This window comes from Oncorhynchus mykiss, chromosome 10 (assembly GCF_057628025.1).
Source record: "Oncorhynchus mykiss isolate SJ-2025 chromosome 10, ASM5762802v1, whole genome shotgun sequence".
NCBI classification, from domain to species: Eukaryota; Metazoa; Chordata; class Actinopteri; order Salmoniformes; family Salmonidae; genus Oncorhynchus; species Oncorhynchus mykiss.
Window position 1 is genome coordinate 80,868,476 of NC_143031.1, and position 20,604 is coordinate 80,889,079.

The 20,604-nt window shown below is 39.7% G+C and overlaps 2 protein-coding genes across 2 annotated transcripts; both read right to left on the reverse strand.

The window, feature by feature from the left end:
- Nucleotides 1-10,243: 10,243 nt before the first annotated feature.
- LOC149980492 (CD5 antigen-like) lies at nucleotides 10,244-20,315 on the reverse strand. Its single transcript, XM_090188574.1, has 6 exons — nucleotides 20,282-20,315; nucleotides 14,381-14,410; nucleotides 13,841-14,149; nucleotides 13,107-13,412; nucleotides 12,706-12,981; nucleotides 10,244-10,572 (listed from the first exon to the last, which is right to left on the reverse strand). Exons 1-6 carry the CDS (start codon nucleotides 20,313-20,315, stop codon nucleotides 10,244-10,246), a joined length of 1,284 nt encoding a protein of 427 aa, XP_090044700.1.
- LOC149980493 (CD5 antigen-like) lies at nucleotides 10,865-12,685 on the reverse strand. The gene is made up of 3 exons (XM_090188718.1): nucleotides 12,676-12,685; nucleotides 11,427-11,780; nucleotides 10,865-11,301 (listed from the first exon to the last, which is right to left on the reverse strand). The coding sequence occupies exons 1-3, from the start codon at nucleotides 12,683-12,685 to the stop codon at nucleotides 10,946-10,948; spliced, it is 720 nt and encodes a 239-aa protein (XP_090044844.1). The 3' UTR covers nucleotides 10,865-10,945.
- Nucleotides 20,316-20,604: the final 289 nt, after the last annotated feature.

Consider the following 20,604-nt stretch of genomic DNA (forward strand, 5'->3'; position numbering starts at 1 on the left):
AATGTAAATATGTAGTGGGTCTAAATGATCCATGTCAGAACTATGGTTCAATGTAAATATGTAGTGGGTCTAAATGATCCATGTCAGAACTATGGTTCAATGTAAATATGTAGTGGGTCTAAATGATCCATGTCATAACTATGGTTCAATGTAAATATGTAGTGGGTCTAAATGATCCATGTCATAACTATGGTTCAATGTAAATATGTAGTGGGTCTAAATGATCCATGTCAGAACTATGGTTCAATGTAAATATGTAGTGGGTCTAAATGATCCATGTCATAACTATGGTTCAATGTAAATATGTAGTGGGTCAAAATGATCCATGTCAGAACTATGGTTCAATGTAAATATGTAGTGGGTCTAAATGATCCATGTCATAACTATGGTTCAATGTAAATATGTAGTGGGTCAAAATGATCCATGTCAGAACTATGGTTCAATGTAAATATGTAGTGGGTCTAAATGATCCATGTCAGAACTATGGTTCAATGTAAATATGTAGTGGGTCTAAATGATCCATGTCAGAACTATGGTTCAATGTAAATATGTAGTGGGTCTAAATGATCCATGTCAGAACTATGGTTCAATGTAAATATGTAGTGGGTCTAAATGATCCATGTCAGAACTATGGTTCAATGTAAATATGTAGTGGGTCTAAATGATCCATGTCAGAACTATGGTTCAATGTAAATATGTAGTGGGTCAAAATGATCCATGTCAGAACTATGGTTCAATGTAAATATGTAGTGGGTCTAAATGATCCATGTCAGAACTATGGTTCAATGTAAATATGTAGTGGGTCTAAATGATCCATGTCAGAACTATGGTTCAATGTAAATATGTAGTGGGTCAAAATGATCCATGTCAGAACTATGGTTCAATGTAAATATGTAGTGGGTCTAAATGATCCATGTCAGAACTATGGTTCAATGTAAATATGTAGTGGGTCAAAATGATCCATGTCAGAACTATGGTTCAATGTAAATATGTAGTGGGTCTAAATGATCCATGTCAGAACTATGGATCAATGTAAATATGTAGTGGGTCTAAATGATCCATGTCAGAACTATGGTTCAATGTAAATATGTAGTGGGTCTAAAGTTTGTTTTAAATTCTCACTCATTAAACACGAATAAATCAACACATGCTTCTCTAAGAACGACTTAATACAATATTACACTTTTATGAAATAAATGAAAATAAACTTTTGGTTCCTCAACTGTGTTGCCCCTCCAGTCAGCAGATGACGATGTGTCTTTTTATTTTAATTTAATTTTATATATTTATTTTTTGATTCAAAATACAGACCAACAATTTACATTGTTACATCATACAAAACAGAACTAGTATCAACTAGAAAATACTAAAACACACAAAATATCAATGAAGTAATAAAAAATTAACTATTTTAGTGTAGTTGTTATCACTCTGAAAAAATCTTTAATGATTCAGGAAAATGTTTTTCTTGTTGTTATTCACTAGGGTTAATGTTTTAATAAAATATTTAAATTCAATCAGAAAAATGTGTAATTTTGGTATAGAATTTTGGAATGTTTGTTTGTGTACAAAGTATTTGGCAACAAGAATAAAAAATTCACAATCATTTCAGATGTCTTGTTGTCATTGCAACATATTATATCCTCCATGTAAAACATGGGCAGTGTTCATAATGGTAACATATTATATCCTCCATGTAAAACATGGGCAGTGTTCATAATGGTAACATATTATATCCTCCATGTAGAACATGGGCAGTGTTCATAATGGTAACATATTATATCCTCCATGTAGAACATGGGCAGTGTTCATAATGGTAACATATTATATCCTCCATGTAGAACATGGGCAGTGTTCATAATGGTAACATATTATATCCTCCATGTAAAACATGGGCAGTGTTCATAATAGTAACATATTATATCCTCCATGTAGAACATGGGCAGTGTTCATAATAGTAACATATTATATCCTCCATGTAGAACATGGGCAATGTTCATAATGGTAACATATTATATCCTCCATGTAGAACATGGGCAGTGTTCATAATGGTAACATATTATATCCTCCATGTAAAACATGGGCAGTGTTCATAATGGTAACATATTATATCCTCCATGTAAAACATGGGCAGTGTTCATAATGGTAACATATTATATCCTCCATGTTAAACATGGGCAGTGTTCATAATGGTAACATATTATATCCTCCATGTAGAACATGGGCAGTGTTCATAATGGTAACATATTATATCCTCCATGTAAAACATGGGCAGTGTTCATAATAGTAACATATTATATCCTCCATGTAGAACATGGGCAGTGTTCATAATAGTAACATATTATATCCTCCATGTAGAACATGGGCAATGTTCATAATGGTAACATATTATATCCTCCATGTAAAACATGGGCAGTGTTCATAATGGTAACATATTATATCCTCCATGTAAAACATGGGCAGTGTTCATAATAGTAACATATTATATCCTCCATGTTAAACATGGGCAGTGTTCATAATAGTAACATATTATATCCTCCATGTAGAACATGGGCAGTGTTCATAATGGTAACATATTATATCCTCCATGTAGAACATGGGCAGTGTTCATAATGGTAACATATTATATCCTCCATGTTAAACATGGGCAGTGTTCATAATGGTAACATATTATATCCTCCATGTAGAACATGGACAGTGTTCATAATGGTAACATATTATATCCTCCATGTTAAACATGGGCAGTGTTCATAATGGTAACATATTATATCCTCCATGTAGAACATGGGCAGTGTTCATAATGGTAACATATTATATCCTCCATGTAAAACATGGGCAGTGTTCATAATGGTAAATAAGTATCTTGCAAGGTTTTCCCAAAATTCAGACACAAATTTACATCAAAGAACAAGTGGGACAGATTCTCACCTTATTCACAGAAATCACAGATATCATCAACAGCCACACAAGTGGACATCATAGAATGACATGGATATATCTGATGTAACATGTTAAAGTGCCCTTCCTTAACGTTGTTTGTTCTACAGTATTTGTAAGGCCTTAACCAGCCACACATGTGGACATCATAGAATTACATGGATATATCTGATGTAACATGTTAACGTGCCCTTCCTTAACGTTGTTTGTTCTACAGTATTTGTAAGGCCTTAACCAGCCACACATGTGGACATCATAGAATGACATGGATATATCCGATGTAACATGTTAAAGTGCCCTTCCTTAACGTTGTTTGTTCTACAGTATTTGTAAGGCCTTAACCAGGCACACATGTGGACATCATAGAATGACATGGATATATCTGATGTAACATGTTAAAGTGCCCTTCCTTAACGTTGTTTGTTCTACAGTATTTGTAAGGCCTTAACCAGGCACACATGTGGACATCATAGAATGACATGGATATATCTGATGTAACATGTTAAAGTGCCCTTCCTTAACGTTGTTTGTTCTACAGTATTTGTAAGGCCTTAACCAGGCATGTTTCCAGACAAGGTCAGAAATAATAAACAGGTTCCACAAACACTTTCCTCTCGGTGGAAGTTGGTTTTGTGAACGGAGAATTTGTCTTATATATTTATTACAACAAGATCTCTCAAGTAAGCCCACGCCTTCCAATCTGAGTTCTGGATCAACTTTGTGATCATTACCAAAGATAAGATGAGTTTTCATTAGTGTAGTTAGACCCCTGGGAACGGCTTTGACCACAGAAATAAACTCTCTGAAAGGTATTGGAAACCCTTTCAATGTTATAAATTGTTCATATGTGAGAATATAACCTCTGTTGTCAAAAACATCAAGAACAAAGTCGTTATTCCTCTCATGCCAGCTGGGGTAGAACAATGACTGATTCCGTACAGTCATGTCTGAATTATTCCACAAAAGAGCTTTATGTGGGGAAAAATGTGCAGGAAACATATTTTCCAGGCCATTAAAGCTTGTTGGTGAAACCTAACTGACTTTGAGAGTTTACTTAGTGTAGAATTGCTTCAGTTATCTGGTGTTGAAAAGTCCCACACCACACCTTACCATCCCATGGGTAACGGCCAAGCAGAACGTCTGAATCGCACACTGGGTGGGCGAGACTACTGGGTTTCCAACCTTCTCCTTGATGTTCGGACACACCTCTAGGCTGCCGGTAGATGTTATGTTTGAAAGTGTGCTGTTGGATGGGGACACAGTAGATGTGGATAAGTAGGTCCAGTCTCTGGATGGGGACACAGTAGATGTGGATAAGTAGATCCAGTCTCTGGGTGAATGAAATACCATATTGAATCAGTATTGATCAAACATCTTTTCAACCAGTTGATCTTGAAAGTGTTATTTATGTCACAAAGTCCAACACTTCCAGACCTCCTTCAGCTCTTTTATTAGAGGACTCTTTTAGTTTGTGAGATGTATTTTTCCAGATGAAGTCAAGAAAGGTCTTGTTGATCTCTTTACAAGTAGCAGGATTTACACATAAAGATAATGAGGGGTACACAAAACCAGACAGTCCCTCTGCCTTGGACAGAAGTACTCTCCCAAGTATAGAAACATCTCTTTGTAGACAATTATTACATATATTTTTGGTTTTCTTCATTTAAGGAGAGAAATTCATGTGTTGTCTGACTAAGTGTTTTTTGACAGATGTATTCCTAAATATTTAACACAGTCCTTTACAGGAATATTTTATATTTCTTTATCATCAGAGTCAAATAAACACAAGATTTCTGTACTATATAAACACTGCTAATACAACAATAGTGCTAGGTGTCTGTACTATATAAACACTGCTAATCCAACAATAGTGCTAGGTGTCTGTACTATATGAACACTGCTAATCCAACAATAGTGCTAGGTGTCTGTACTATATAAATATAAACACTGCTAATCCAACAATAGTGCTAGGTGTCTGTACTATATAAACACTGCTAATCCAACAATAGTGCTAGGTGTCTGTACTATATGAACACTGCTAATCCAACAATAGTGCTAGGTGTCTGTACTATATAAATATAAACACTGCTAATCCAACAATAGTGCTAGGTGTCTGTACTATATAAACACTGCTAATCCAACAATAGTGCTAGGTGTCTGTACTATATAAACACTGCTAATCCAACAATAGTGCTAGGTGTCTGTACTATATGAACACTGCTAATCCAACAATAGTGCTAGGTGTCTGTACTATATGAACACTGCTAATCCAACAATAGTGCTAGGTGTCTGTACTATATAAACACTGTTAATACAACAATAGTGCTAGGTGTCTGTACTATATAAACACTGCTAATACAACAATAGTGCTAGGTGTCTGTACTATATGAATACTGCTAATCCAACAATAGTGCTAGGTGTCTGTACTATATAAACACTGCTAATACAACAATAGTGCTAGGTGTCTGTACTATATAAACACTGCTAATACAACAATAGTGCTAGGTGTCTGTACTATATAAATATAAATACTGCTAATCCAACAATAGTGCTAGGTGTCTGTACTATATAAACACTGCTAATCCAACAATAGTGCTAGGTGTCTGTACTATATAAATATAAACACTGCTAATCCAACAATAGTGCTAGGTGTCTGTACTATATAAATATAAACACTGCTAATCCAACAATAGTGCTAGGTGTCTGTACTATATAAATATAAACACTGCTAATCCAACAATAGTGCTAGGTGTCTGTACTATATAAACACTGCTAATCCAACAATAGTGCTAGGTGTCTGTACTATATAAATATAAACACTGCTAATCCAACAATAGTGCTAGGTGTCTGTACTATAGAAACACTGCTACTCCAACAATAGTGCTAGGTGTCTGTACTATATAAACACTGCTAATCCAACAATAGTGCTAGGTGTTTGTACTATATAAACACTGCTAATCCAACAATAGTGCTAGGTGTCTGTACTGTATAAACACTGCTAATCCAACAATAGTGCTAGATGTCTGTACTATATAAACACTGCTAATCCAACAATAGTGCTAGGTGTCTGTACTATATAAACACTGCTAATCCAACAATAGTTTAGGTACCTGTACTACATAAACACTGTTAAGCCAACAATAGTGCTAGGTGTCTGTACTATATAAAGGCTGCTAATCCAACAATAGTGCTAGGTGTCTGTACTATATAAACACTGCTAATACAACAATAGTGCTAGGTGTCTGTACTATATAAACACTGCTAATACAACAATAGTGCTAGGTGTCTGTACTATATAAACACTGCTAATCCAACAATAGTGCTAGGTGTCTGTACTATATAAACACTGCTAATACAACATTAGTGCTAGGTGTCTGTACTATATAAACACTGCTAATCCAACACACTTTAATTAAAGGGGAACTACTCTCAAAAATGTAAATTTCTTAGATTTTCCCCAAACCTCAAACGTGGTCTCCTTTTGTAAGTTATGGACTTAGAACAATTGATTGTTTTTCTGTTTAAAAAAAGTCTGACTTTTAGAACAAAAACCTGAAATTCTGAATTTGTGAATTTCTGACTCAGTTTCTCTGTTTCAATAAAATGTCTACTATTATCCTACTGAACAGTACAGCTTGGGTGGGTCTACTATTATCCTACTGAACAGTACAGTTTGGGTTGGTCTACTATTATCCTACTGAACAGTACAGCTTGGGTTGGTCTACTATTATCCTACTGAACAGTACAGCTTGGGTTGGTCTACTATTATCCTACTGAACAGTACAGCTTGGGTTGGTCTACTATTATCCTACTGACCAGTACAGCTTGGGTTGGTCTACTATTATCCTACTGACCAGTACAGCTTGGGTTGGTCTACTATTATCCTACTGAACAGTACAGCTTGGGTTGGTCTACTATTATCCTACTGAACAGTACAGCTTGGGTGGGTCTACTATTATCCTACTAACCAGTACAGTTTGGGTTGGTCTACTATTATCCTACTGAACAGTACAGCTTGGGTTGGTCTACTATTATCCTACTGAACAGTACAGCTTGGGTTGGTCTACTATTATCCTACTGAACAGTACAGCTTGGGTTGGTCTGACTGTGAAAGACCAATATGGGATTCATCATTTAGGTCATTCAGAGTGTATCACTGTTTCTCGTGCTTTTCACACAGGGTGCCTTTCCTTCACTGGGCCGTTTGGAAAATGTTTTGCTATATTAGAGTACTGAATACCCACTCCTCCAGGCACAGCTTGACTTGACCTACACAACAGCTTTCAACATACCAGTATTTAGTTTGGAAACTGTCAAAATAAATGCTGGTATAAATTATACAATATTAAAATATGTCAAATTATCCATTTGTTTCAAAAGTGGTTGCAATGCTGTGAAAAACAGTTGTATTGAACTACAGTGCTAAAATAATCGATATTGTCAAATTTGAGCTTGTCCTTTCAGAGGGACTCTTATTTAGAAAAAAAATATATATATTTGTATAATTTTTTATTTTATAATTTTTTTTATTTAGAAAAAAAATAATATGCTGTGTGCTGCCAACATATTATCCTGCTGCTAGCAGAACGGTAATATCGGCGTTTAACTTTGAATATTTGTACGGTGTGCTGCGAGGTACAAAATGCACAGAAATATAGAGAGAAGGATTATATTACGTTCTTTCCACCAGGGGGCGACAAACGCCAGTTAATATTCCAGAATAGAGCACCACAGAATGTATAGGCTACCTTTGCCAAGAGGTCAATTTGGAAATCAGAGAAGACAGGCTATGTGCCCACAGCCCACAAAATGAGGTGGAAACTGAGATGCACTTCCTAACCTCCTGCCAAATGTATGACCAGTTAATTCATACTGTATGTTGTAGTCTGTCCAAGAGGGGAATCACACAGACTGATCTCAGTTAATTCATACTGTATGTATGTTGTAGTCTGTCCACGAGGGGAATCACACAGACTGATCTCAGTTAATTCATACTGTATGTTGTAGTCTGTCCAAGAGGGGAATCACACAGACTGATCTCAGTTAATTCATACTGTATGTTGTAGTCTGTCCAAGAGGGGAATCACACAGACTGATCTCAGTTAATTCATACTGTATGTTGTAGTCTGTCCAAGAGAGGAATCACACAGACTGATCTCAGTTAATTCATACTGTATGTTGTAGTCTGTCCAAGAGGGGAATCATACAAGACTGATCTCAGTTAATTCATACTGTATGTTGTAGTCTGTCCAAGAGGGGAATCACACAAGACTGATCTCAGTTAACTCATACTGTATGTTGTAGTCTGTCCAAGAGGGGAATCACACAAGACTGATCTCAGTTAACTCATACTGTATGTTGTAGTCTGTCCAAGAGGGGAATCACACAAGACTGATCTCAGTTAATTCATACTGTATGTTGTAGTCTGTCCAAGAGGGGAATCACACAGACTGATCTCAGTTAATTCATACTGTATGTTGTAGTCTGTCTAATAATTAAATCACACAAGATTGACAGCCTGTAATTTTATTAAAAACATTCAGTTGATTACATGACAGTTTAGAGAGCAACATCATAACAATAATCTACATCATAATCAATATAACATTTATAATCAATAACATTATCTATATACTACTAACAACAAAATAGCACTAATCTACATCATAATCAATATCATAACGTTTATAATCAATAACATCATGAGAGGTAAACAACAACAAACCCCTTTATTAAAAAATGTTTAAAAATACAAAGAATGAACAGATGATTATAATAATACCTGGACTAATAATGGAAACACTTCAAGATAAAGAATCTAAGACACTAAATAAGATAAAGAATCTAAGAGACACGAAATAAGATAAAGAATCTAAGAGACACTAAATAAGATAAAGAATCTAAGAGACACTAAATAAGATAAAGAATCTAAGAGACACTAAATAAGATAAAGAATCTAAGAGACACTAAATAAGATAAAGAATCTAAGAGACACTAAATAAGATAAAGACATGAAGACAGAGTCAAAAATAAATACATTCTGGAACACAAAACAGACGTAATTGAGCTTCTCTCTTAAAATTATTAAAACCTCATGTTACCCCAAACTCCATGTTACCCCAAAATCCCATGTTACCCCAAAACCCATGTTACCCCAAACCCCATGTTACCCCAAACCCCCATGTTACCCCAAACTCCATGTTACCCCAAACCCCATGTTACCCCAAACCCCCATGTTACCCCAAACTCCATGTTACCCCAAACCCCATGTTACCCCAAACCCCATGTTACCCCAAACCCCATGTTACCCCAAACCCCCATGTTACCCAAAACCCCATGTTACCCCAAACCCCATGTTACCCCAAACCACATGTTACCCAAAACCCCATGTTACCCAGAACCCCATGTTACCCAAAACCCCATGTTACCCAAAAACCCCATGTTACCAGAACCCCATGTTACCCAGAACCCCATGTTACCCAAAACCTTATGATACCCAAAAACCCCATGTTACCAGAACCCCATGTTACCCAGAACCCAATGTTACCTAAAACCCCATGTTACCCAAAACCCCATGTTACCAAAACCCCATGTTACCCAAACCCCCATCTTATCCAAAACCCCATTATACCCAAAACCCCATGTTACCCAGAACCTCATGTTACCCAGAACGACATGTTACCCCATGATACCAAAACCCATGTTACCAAAACCAATGTTAACCCATACCCCAATTTACCCAATCCCCATGTTACCCAAAATCCCATGTTTTTCTGCTGGTTTGTCACCACATTTTAAACATCAGTCCACTGCTGACCATCGATTTAAAACACAAAACTGACCTAAGATCAGCATGTAGGGTCAGCTTCATTCTACTCCTACTCCGTCCCCTGGGCTGCTCTCTCCTCTCCAGCTTCAGCTCTGGAGCTCAGAGAGACCATCTCCATGGCATTGACATAAAGATCCATGTTGCTCACCCTGTTCACTCTCTTCTGCCTCTTGGTGGGCTAGGGAGACACAGCACCAACAGTCAGACATATCTCCATTCTCTCTCCCTCCCTCTCCCCCTCACCCTCTCCCTCTAGTTTAAATGACTTGTAACGTCTGAGTAAATGTCTTTACCTTGTAGTACAGTTAGGAGGTGGTGATGGCTGTCAGTAGGATCAGCAGCACTACAACGTGTCTGATGATGAAGGCTGGCAGAGGAGAGGCTGCAAACAGAAACACCTTTGATGAGGGGACTGATCATCATCACATAGATCTGTGGGAAATCTGTCAATGACAAAGTTATAAGTCTGGTTCATGTTCAGTTACCTGTGATGGTGAGGGAGAGGAGCTCACTCTCAGAGGAGAAGTTATGAGCGAAAACATAATTGTCATAAACACAGCTGTAGTTCCCTTGGTGGGAGTCATCTGCAGCAGGGAAGAGGAAGGCAGCAGAGTGATTGACAGCTGGCTGGGTCTGGGTTCTGTTGGAGCCGTTGAACGCGAGGAGGAAGGAGCCTCCTGGGTACTGTGGCTGAGTGGAGCAGGTGATGGTGAAGCTGTAGCCCCTGAACACCTCGGGCCCCTGGTGGCCCCTGGAGACCCCTCCCATTGAGTCAGTCAGGAAGATATCAGGCTGGACCAGGAGATCTGTAACAATAAAAGAGAACAAGAAAAACCTCTTCAACTAGTTTCCTATAGATATGACAATAACATCAGCATGTAACAGTGCCAGCCACCCTCCCTCACAGGGCAACATGAGTAGTGGGCCTACAGTCACTGAGACAACATATGTTGATATCAGGCTGAAGCAGGACATCTGGAACAAGAGGAGAGAAAAAGAAAACGTAGCTCCTCAACTACTTTCCTCATTTAGATGTGACAATAACATGACATGTGACAGTGGTAGTGAGTAGAGACGTTCACTGAGATAACACTCAAATACAAAAGCATTCTGGGATATTTAAGTTGTATTTGATTCCTACTTGACTGAGTGATCTATTTAGTAAAGCAGACTGACAAGTTAAACAGTCATCATGAGAGGTGCAGAGGAAGTTGTATGAATGAAGGAAATCAGTTGAAAATGTTTCTTGTTATTACCTGAGCAGATCACTGTGAGTCCAGGAAGGAGATCATCTGATCTTCCACACTCCCTCAGTGAAGACTCAGGACCATAACAGTAAACTCTAAACCCTCTAGTGGTGATTCCAGGTAGTACTGAAACTGTGGAGCCACAACCCAGCTGTCTACACACTACTGCAGCTACATCCTCCTGCTCCCAGTCTTGAGTTCCCACAGTCCTCCAAGCTCCCTGGTCGTACCACTCCACTCCACCAGCACAGCGACTGCCTCCTCCCACCAGCCTCACATCATCAGGCTCTGAGAAAAGAAAAGAGAGAGACAGTAATCTTACTCTTTTCTCACTAAAACACACCTTTATTGTCTCTCATATTCTTCACTCCAGGTGAGAAACAATATTGATTGAGTGACAAACTGTTTCTTACCTGAGCAGGTGAGTCCAACAGCATTACCAGGTGGGCAGGTGTTGTGTTTTCTGTCTGAGGTGTCACAGTCCAGGAGACGGGACTCTTTGCCTTTACACTGGAACTCTTTATCCCAGGTCTGACCCTCACCTCCTCCATAGAGACCCCCCTGTAGAGCTGCAGGAGCCCCACAGCCAAGCTCCACACAGACTACCTCTGCATCCTGCCGGTCAAAGTCAGCTTCACACACTGAGGCCCAGGACTGATTGGACTTCACCTCCACTCTCCCAGAGCAGAGACCAGCTCCATCCACAAGCCGCACAGACTCTGGAGAAAAAGAGTTGGTTGAACATTCAATCAGTTTTGTTGATGACACTGTCAAGGACTAAACACAAATATGTTGGATAAAAGATTGTAGTTTGCTATGTTTGATACTGTAAGAGGTAGAAATGGGTTCTTAGTCACTCAGGATCGGGTTGGGAATAATGCAGGCAGGAGACAGGAATAAGTTCACTTCACTTTATAGAAAATAAACAGCTGGACATCCATCAGGCAGCTTCACTTTCAGTACCATCTGAACTACAAGGTCTGATGCTGTATGTCAGGGTCAGGATGGGCCAAGAGTAGAAAAGGTTACTGGTTATGATGACATCACTGGTGAGAACTTAGTGATAAAAATATATTCTCTCTCCATCTTCCTCTCCTCCTCCCTCATTCTCTCTTTGTGACAGTGGTAGAGGGAAGAGACTTTCACTGAGATAACACTCAAATGCAAAAGCATTCTGGGATATTTAAGTTGTATTTGATTCCTACTTGACTGAGTGATCTATTTAGTAAAGCAGACTGACAAGTTAAACAGTCATCATGAGAGGTGCAGAGGAAGTTGTATGAATGAAGGAAATCAGTTGAATATAATTATAATATCTTGATATTTCCTGATCAGATCACTGTGAATCCAGGAAGGAGATATAATACATGGACTAAAGTATGTGGAACTCAGCAGTGAGTTTTTCATTCGAGGACAGACAATTCTTACACTTCAAGCACTTCAACACTCAGAGGTCCGTTCTGTGAGATTGTTTGACCTTCCACTTCACGGCTGAGCCGTTGTTGCTCCTAGATGTGCCACTTTGAAAGTCACTGAGATCTTCATTAAGGACATTTTACTGACTGTGTTTGTCTATGTGTTTGTATATGCAGATTGCATGGTTGTGTGCTTGATTTTATACACCTGTGGCTGAAATAGCCAAATAAACTAATGTCCACTTACTTTTGGCCATATAGTGTATCTTGTTAATACCTGAGCAGATTACTGTGAGTCCAGGAAGGAGATCATAACTTCTGGAACACTCCCTCAGTGAAGACTCAGACCCAGAACAGTAAACTCCAAACCCTCTAGTGGTGTTTCCAGGTGGTACTGAAACAGTGGAGCCACAACCCAGCTGTCTACACACTACTGCAGCTACATTCTCCTTGTTCCAGTCAGCTCCCACAATCCTCCACTCTCCCTGGTCGTACCGCTCCACTCCACCAGCACAGCGACTGCCTCCTCCCACCAGCCTCACATCATCAGGCTCTGAGAAAAGAAAAGAGAGAGACAGTAATCTTACTATTTTCTCACTAAAACACACCTATATTGGATCTCATATTCTTCACTCCAGGTGAGAAACAATGTTGACTGAGTGACAAACTGTTTCTTACCTGAGCAGGTGAGTCCAACAGCATTACCAGGTGGGCAGGTGTTGTGTTTTCTGTCTGAGGTGTCACAGTCCAGGAGAAGGGACTCATTACCTTTACACTGGAACTCTTTATCCCAGGTCTGACCCCCACCTTCTCCATAGAGCCCCCCCTGTAGAGCTGCAGGAGCCCCACAGCCAACATCCCTACAGACTACCTCTGCATCCTGCCGGTCAAAGTCAGCTTCACACACTGAGGCCCAGGACTGATTGGACTTCACCTCCACTCTCCCAGAGCAGAAACCAGCTCCATCCACAAGCCGCACAGACTCTGGAGAAAAATAGTTGGTTGAACATTCAATCAGTTTTGTTGATGACACTGTCAAGGACTAAACACAAATATGTTGGATAAAAGATTGTAGTTTGCTATGTTTGATACTGTAAGAGGTAGAAATGGGTTCTTAGTCACTCAGGATCAGGTTGGGAATAATGCAGGCAGGAGACAGGAATAAGTTCACTTCACTTTATAGAAAATAAACAGCTGGACATCCATCAGGCAGCTTCACTTCAGTACCATCTGAACTACAATGATCTGCCCATGAACATCTCCCATAAACCAATATGACAAACACAAATATAATGTTTAAATACATCTGACATCTCTCCCTCTATTTAAATGAAATAAAAACACATAAAACATGATACATGGTAATATTGTATAATGTATAAATAAATCTCTCAATATGACCAGTCTCTTACCTGAACAGGTCACAAGACGATAATATCCACCATCACAGACACCACGTCCACCTATGATGTCACACTGTCTAATAGAAGACTCATCTCCATAGCAACTACTATATAGTGTGACTCCTCTTCTTCCATCTTCAAACAGAGGTCCTCTAGATTCAGCTACAGGATTCCCACAACTCAGGTCTCTACACACAACATTAACATCTTTCATGTCCCACAACCTAGAACATAGACCTGACCACTCTCCTTCATTGAAGACTTCCACTGTCCCAGAACAGGAAGTGGTTCCATTCACCAGTCTGACTGAGAGTTCAGCTGTAAACAGCAGAGAGGAAAACACAGTGGTGAGGACAGATGATGACAGTAATTCTGTTATTCTAACAGCAGTAAAGTTTTGTGGTTGACAAGTATTAGTAGTTCCATAAAACACTACTTGTTATTGGGTTTTAGAATGGTTTGTATGGACACATGAATTTCTCCATGTGGGATAATAAAGTTGACTAATATTGAACTGCTATAATCACTGTAGATTTATACTCTACCTACCTGGTGGACTGACGCTTTGAGCCTGGAGATCTGAGGAGAAAGAGAGAGACAGAGGAGAAAGAGAGAGAAAGAGACAGAGAGAGAGAGAGAAACAAAGGAGGAAGAGAGGAGTCAGAGGAAGAGAGAGACAGAGGTTAAATGAACATCAACATGACCTTTCATGATGTGATGGGGAAGACAGGCTTATCGTTGGTATGGTGCAACAACACCCATGTGTACATACACTTTATATACAAAAGTATGTGGACACCCCTTCAAATTAGTGGATACTATTTCAACCTGCCAGATGCATAAAATCAAGCACTCAGCCATGCAATCTCCATAGACAAACATTGTCAGTAAAATGGCCTTAATGAAGAGCTCAGTGACTTTCAACATGGCAACATCATAGGATGCCACCTTTCCAAGTCAGATGGTCAAATGTCTCCCCTGATAGATTTGCCCCGGTTAGCTGTAAGTGCTGTTATTGTGAAGTGGAAACGTCTAGGAGCAACACCGGCTTTCCTCTGTTGCAACACTCACTAACGAGTTTCAAAACTGCCTCTGGAAGCAACGCCAGCACAAGAACTGTTCATTGGGAGCTTCATGAAATGGGTTTCCATGGCCGACCAGCCTCACACAAGCCTTAGATACAAATGGGAAACGCCAAGCGTCAGTTGGAGTGGTGTGAAGATCTCCGACATTGGACTCCGGAGCTTTGACCTCATGTTCTCTGGAGTGATGAATCATGCTTCACCACCTGGCAGTATGACAGACAAATCTGGGTTTGGCTAATGCCAGGAGAAAACTACCTGCCCGAATGCGTAGTGCCAACTGTAAAGTTTGGTGGAGGACGAATCATGGTTTGGGGATGTTTTTCATGGTTCTTAACGCTACAGCAAACAATTTGATAAAAAATATATATTTTTAGTACTCACACATGAATCATATCCTGTTTTCAGGTCATGTGTTGTTTTAAGCCAGCAGTAAAAACACACTGACAGGACAGTTCCTCTTATGGCCACTAGCTGGTAATCTGGTGTCACAGACGCAGGACTGTAGACCAGAAAGAAGCATTGTCCCAATTATCTCTCCTTTCTCCTAATGTGTGCACTTGGTCCCTTCACTGAAATGACTGGTAAACTAAATATGGTAGAAACACATAATTGAACCGCTCTCCTTGAAGTTCTTGATGATCTGATAAATGATTTATTTAGGTGCAATCTTACTGGCAGCAATATCTTGCCTCTTTTTCTGCAAAGCAACGATGACGGCGCGTGTTTCCTTTTAGGTAACCATGGTTGACAGAGGAAGAACAATGATTCCAAGCACCACCCTCCTTTTGAAGCTTCCAGTCTGTTATTTGAACTCAATCAGCATGACAGAGTGATCTCCAGCCTTGTCCTCATCAAGACACACCTGTGTTAACGAGAGAATCACTGACATGATGTCAGCTGGTCCTTTTGTGGCAGGGCTGAAATGCAGTGGAAATGTTGTTTTGGGATTCATTTGCATGGCAAAGAGGGAATTTAATTAATTGGAAATCATCTGGTCACGCTTCATAACATTCTGGAGTATATGCAAATTGCCATCATACAAACTGAGGCAGCAGACTTTGTGAAAATTCATATTTGTGTCATTCTCAAAACTTTTTTTTAGTTAATTACATATACATGATTAGCTCAATCAGGTGATATTAATTACGGATAAATTATTTCATAGAATAGCATGTCATAGCAATTATTCCGGCATAGCCAAAGACACGACAACACACACACACACACACACACACACACACACACACACACACACACACACACACACACACGCACACACACACACACACACACACACACACACACACACACACACACACACACACACACACACACACACACACACACACACACACACGCACACACACACACACACACACACACACACACACACTTTTACATTGACAATTGACTTATTCTGCTCTGTTCTTCATGTACATATCTACCTCAAATACCTTATTATTATCTATCCTGATGTCTAGTCACTTTACCCTGCCTTCATGTACATATCTATACATGATTAGCTCAATCAGGTGATATTAATTACGGATAAATTATTTCATAGAATAGCATGTCATAGCAATTATTCCGGCATAGCCAAAGACACGACAACACACACACACACACACACACACACACACACACACACACACACACACACACACACACACACACACACACACACACACACACACACACACACACACACACACACACACACTTTTACATTGACAATTGACTTATTCTGCTCTGTTCTTCATGTACATATCTACCTCAAATACCTTATTATTATCTATCCTGATGTCTAGTCACTTTACCCTGCCTTCATGTACATATCTACCTCAAATACCTTATTATTATCTATCCTGATGTCTAGTCACTTTACCCTGCCTTCATGTACACGTGCATGCAGACCCTTTGTCTTACAGCCTTATTCTAAAATTAATTATATCAAGCTACACACAATACCCCATAATGACAAACAAAATTGTATTTAGATTTTTTTGCTAATTTATTAAATGTAAAAAAACAGAAATATCTTATTAACATAAGTATTCAGACCCTTTGCTATGAGACTCGAAATTGAGCTCAGATGCATCTTGTTTCCATTGATCATCCATGATTTGGAAAGGCACACACCTGTCTATATAAGGTCCCACAGTTCACAGTGCATGTCAGAGTAAAAATCAAGCCATGAGGTTGAAGGAATTGTCCGTAGAGCTCTGAGAAAGGATTGTGTTGAGACACGGATCTGGGGAAGGGAACCAAAAAATGTCAGGCAGCATTGAAAAGTCCCCATTTAAGTGACTCCATCATTGTTAAATGGAAGTAGTGTGGAACCACCAAGACTCTTCCTAGAGCTGGCCGCCGGCCAAACTGAGCAATCGGGGGAGAAGGGCCCTGGTCAGTGAGATGACCAAGAACCCGATCGTCACCCTGACAGAGCTCCAGTGTTCCTCTGTGGAGATGTGAGAACCTTCCAGAAGGACAATCATCTTTGCAGCACTCCACCAATTAGGTCATTATGGTAGAGTGGCCAGATGGAAGCCACACCTCAGTAAAAGCCACATGGCAGCCGCTTGGAGTTTGACAAAAGGCACATAAAGAATCTCAGACCATGAGAACTGAACTGAATGATGAGCATCATGTCTGGAGGAAGCCTGGCAAGTCAAGTATTATATATCTGTTGTTTATTTTTAATACATTTGCAAACATTTCTAAAAATCATTTTTTTGTTTGTTATTATGGGGAATAGTGATGTTGGTGATGGAGTATAGGGGCGGCAGGTTAGACTAATGGTTAGAGCGTTGGACTAGTAACCAGAAGGTTGCAAGTTCAAATCCCAGAGCTGACAAGGTACAAATCTGTTGTTCTGCCCCTGAACAGGCTGCAACAGAATAAACACTAAAAAACACATCACATTTAAATAGCTGTAATAACTTATCTCTCTGTACACTATTCTGATTAGATGCTATTTAATGCTGAGTTTGGACACAGGTTTCTATAGGAACACTAAGGCACCTGGACCACATATTGAGATGTGCCTTTTGTTAAGTATATCAGTTGTCACATAATGTGACAGTTGTAAGACTGTTAACAAAGTAGCTGAATTGTCAAAGACCGTAGCCCGAGGTCACCCAAAGATAAGTAATCCAGAACTTTCTCTTGTAAAGAATTACAAATCTACCAATTTCATATAAACCCCTCGATACACAGCAGAACACCTACACTGAATCCATCCAACAAACATCCTGATTTGTTTTAATGAACACTTCTTATGACACTAAAATAACCTTCAACTACAGTATATATGAAGGGATTGTTGTCATTGTTACATTATATAGGCTACAGGAAGTTATATTCTTCCATTTTAAATAATTTGAATCCATCCTCCTTTTATGAAAGAAGAACCCTGTTGGAAACCCTTTTTTCTAAGAGTGACATCACAATACCCCATAATGACATCACAATACCCCATAATGACATCACAATACCCCATAACAGCTGAATAACCCTGTTGGAAACCCTTTTTTCTAAGAGTGAATTCAACAAGTTCAACCTGTTCAGGTTCCACCATTTCTGGTGAGAACCTAATAGGGCCACATAACTCACAGTGCACTATCGACTTAACCTCTAGAAAAGGGTTCTAAAGATTCAGAGCTCTAGGTCTGACGGTTCTTTGATAGTTCCAACGAAGAGAACTATTGCAGGCTCTGTGTGTCTCTAAGCCCCTCACTGTCACACCATCCTTGCTGTGTGTGTGTGAGAGTTTTTCTTGGAAATTTGATGGGAGAAATGACTGATTTACAGTTCATGAGGGTTGCCTAATCACACAATTGAAGTTTTGGAAAGATGTGACTTTTTGAACCCTTCAAAACAGCCCCTATGACCCCAATTTAAGGCACTTACGGTTGGCACAGGAAGCTTAAAGTAAACACATATCCTCGTTGGCGTAGGCTTTTACAGAATCCTGAGTTTTAAGTCTTTACGTTAAGAACTGACTGATTTACAGAGGGTTGAATGCAGTGTTTTCACAAATTGCAGGATGGGTATATCAAAACACCTTTAGGGTGAATTTAACCACTTCCGGTTGCTCCAGGAAGCTTAGAATCAACACAGGTAGACCTCATAGTGGCCTGATGGATGGTCATCGAAAACAGGTTCATAAGGCATGGTCGCTGCGGTCAGACTGAGTGAGCTATGGTCAAATGGGGCGTCTCATTGAACTCGGCACGGCCTAGAGACTATGGTGATGCCATTTGTTTCCCTTTCTATGATGATTTAAGCCTCTCCATTTGGGCATTTCAGCACTATTTGATGGTAAAGTTCACATTTCCCCTTTGGGATATGAAGGTGACAATAACATTTTCATGTTGATATCTGTAGAGGCACATGTGACCCTGAATACATGGCAAAAGGAATTTTGAAAATGACCTGCACAAAAGCAGAGTTAGAGGATAACCTGTACACCCATGTTATCCTTAGGGATAAACTTGGATGTGTCAGGCTACATAAACCGGTGCACGCAGCCAGAATAACTCTGTGGCTAGTCCACCCCAACCTCCCCCCGATAAGCCCATTGAAAATGGCGTGTCTCTGTGTAACCCAGATGCCACAATATGTCCAAAACATCATTAAATCCCTACTAGTCAGGCTTCATTCCGGGCCTGTTATTTGCACGGTCGCTACGGTCAGACAGAGCGAGCTACGGTCAAATGGGGCATCTCCATGAACTTGGCACGGCCTAAAGACTACGGTGATGCCATTTTCCAAAACTTTTAGTGTTGACTTCAGTCTGTAATTTTGATGATGGTTGTTCACTGTTTAAACTTATTGCAAATGTACAAAAGTCAGCCAGCAAGTCAGCGTCCATCAGTCAATAAGATATCATTCTGACACCAAACTGATACAAACTGACACTAATCCCACTTTGTCCAACTCGTTTAAAAGCCAACTATCACATATTTCAGAGCAGGCCCAAAATTCACAGCGCCTTCTGTTTAAACCATAATAAAAAAAATAGAACAATTAGTTACATTCTAGTTGCGGGTCCAGTTCTGACATTATGTTTAGGCCTAGCTGAGCTCCGAAACCCGCCTTAACGGATTAGTCTGAACAGTGACATTAATTGGTGCTGAAAATCCACTTTTTCCAGGATTTGCTACGGGGTCCTTGAATGAGATATCGGACAGAAACGTTAGGGTCCGTCTCTATGGGTCGAGGCGGTTTCAATGCACCTAGTCTTGTGACTCTGGGGCATTTGTAAATGTTGTCATTATTGCGATGGTCAAAATGAATTGAAGTCATTGCAAATGTGCAAGGCTGGTTCTCGGGCCCGAGAACCTTCTAGAGCCACATAACTCACCGTGCACGATCGACTTAAGCTCTAGAACATGCATTTAAAGATTCAGAGCTCTAGGTCTGATGGTTCTTTGTGGTTCGAATGCAGGAAACTATTGCAGGCTCTGTCTGTCTGTCAGCCCCACACTGTGTCACTTCCCATTGACTGTGTGTGATTTCAGAAAATCACAGAAAGTCACAGAAATCACGTAGAGCTCCGAAACCCGCCTTAACGGATTAGTCTGAAACCCGCCTTAACGGATTAGTCTGAAACCCGCCTTAACGGATTAGTCTGAAACCCGCCTTAACGGATTAGTCTGAACAGGCCTCAACAGGATCTGTCACTTT

What these genes read in the sequence shown, in the direction of transcription:
- LOC149980493 (XM_090188718.1), bottom strand. An exon ending in TGTTGGACTCACCTGCTCAG is followed by an intron (nt 11,302 to 11,426) that starts GTAAGAAACAGT and finishes TTCTTTTCTCAG; the next exon opens with AGCCTGATGATGTGAGGCTG.
- LOC149980492 (XM_090188574.1), bottom strand. Translation starts at nt 20,315, where the DNA reads ATGCATGTTCTAGAGCTTAAGTCGATCGTGCACG. An exon ending in TCAAAGCGTCAGTCCACCAG is followed by an intron (nt 14,150 to 14,380) that starts GTAGGTAGAGTA and finishes TGCTGTTTACAG; the next exon opens with CTGAACTCTCAGTCAGACTG. An exon ending in ACTCACAGTAATCTGCTCAG is followed by an intron (nt 10,573 to 12,705) that starts GTATTAACAAGA and finishes TTATTGTTACAG; the next exon opens with ATCTCCTGGTCCAGCCTGAT.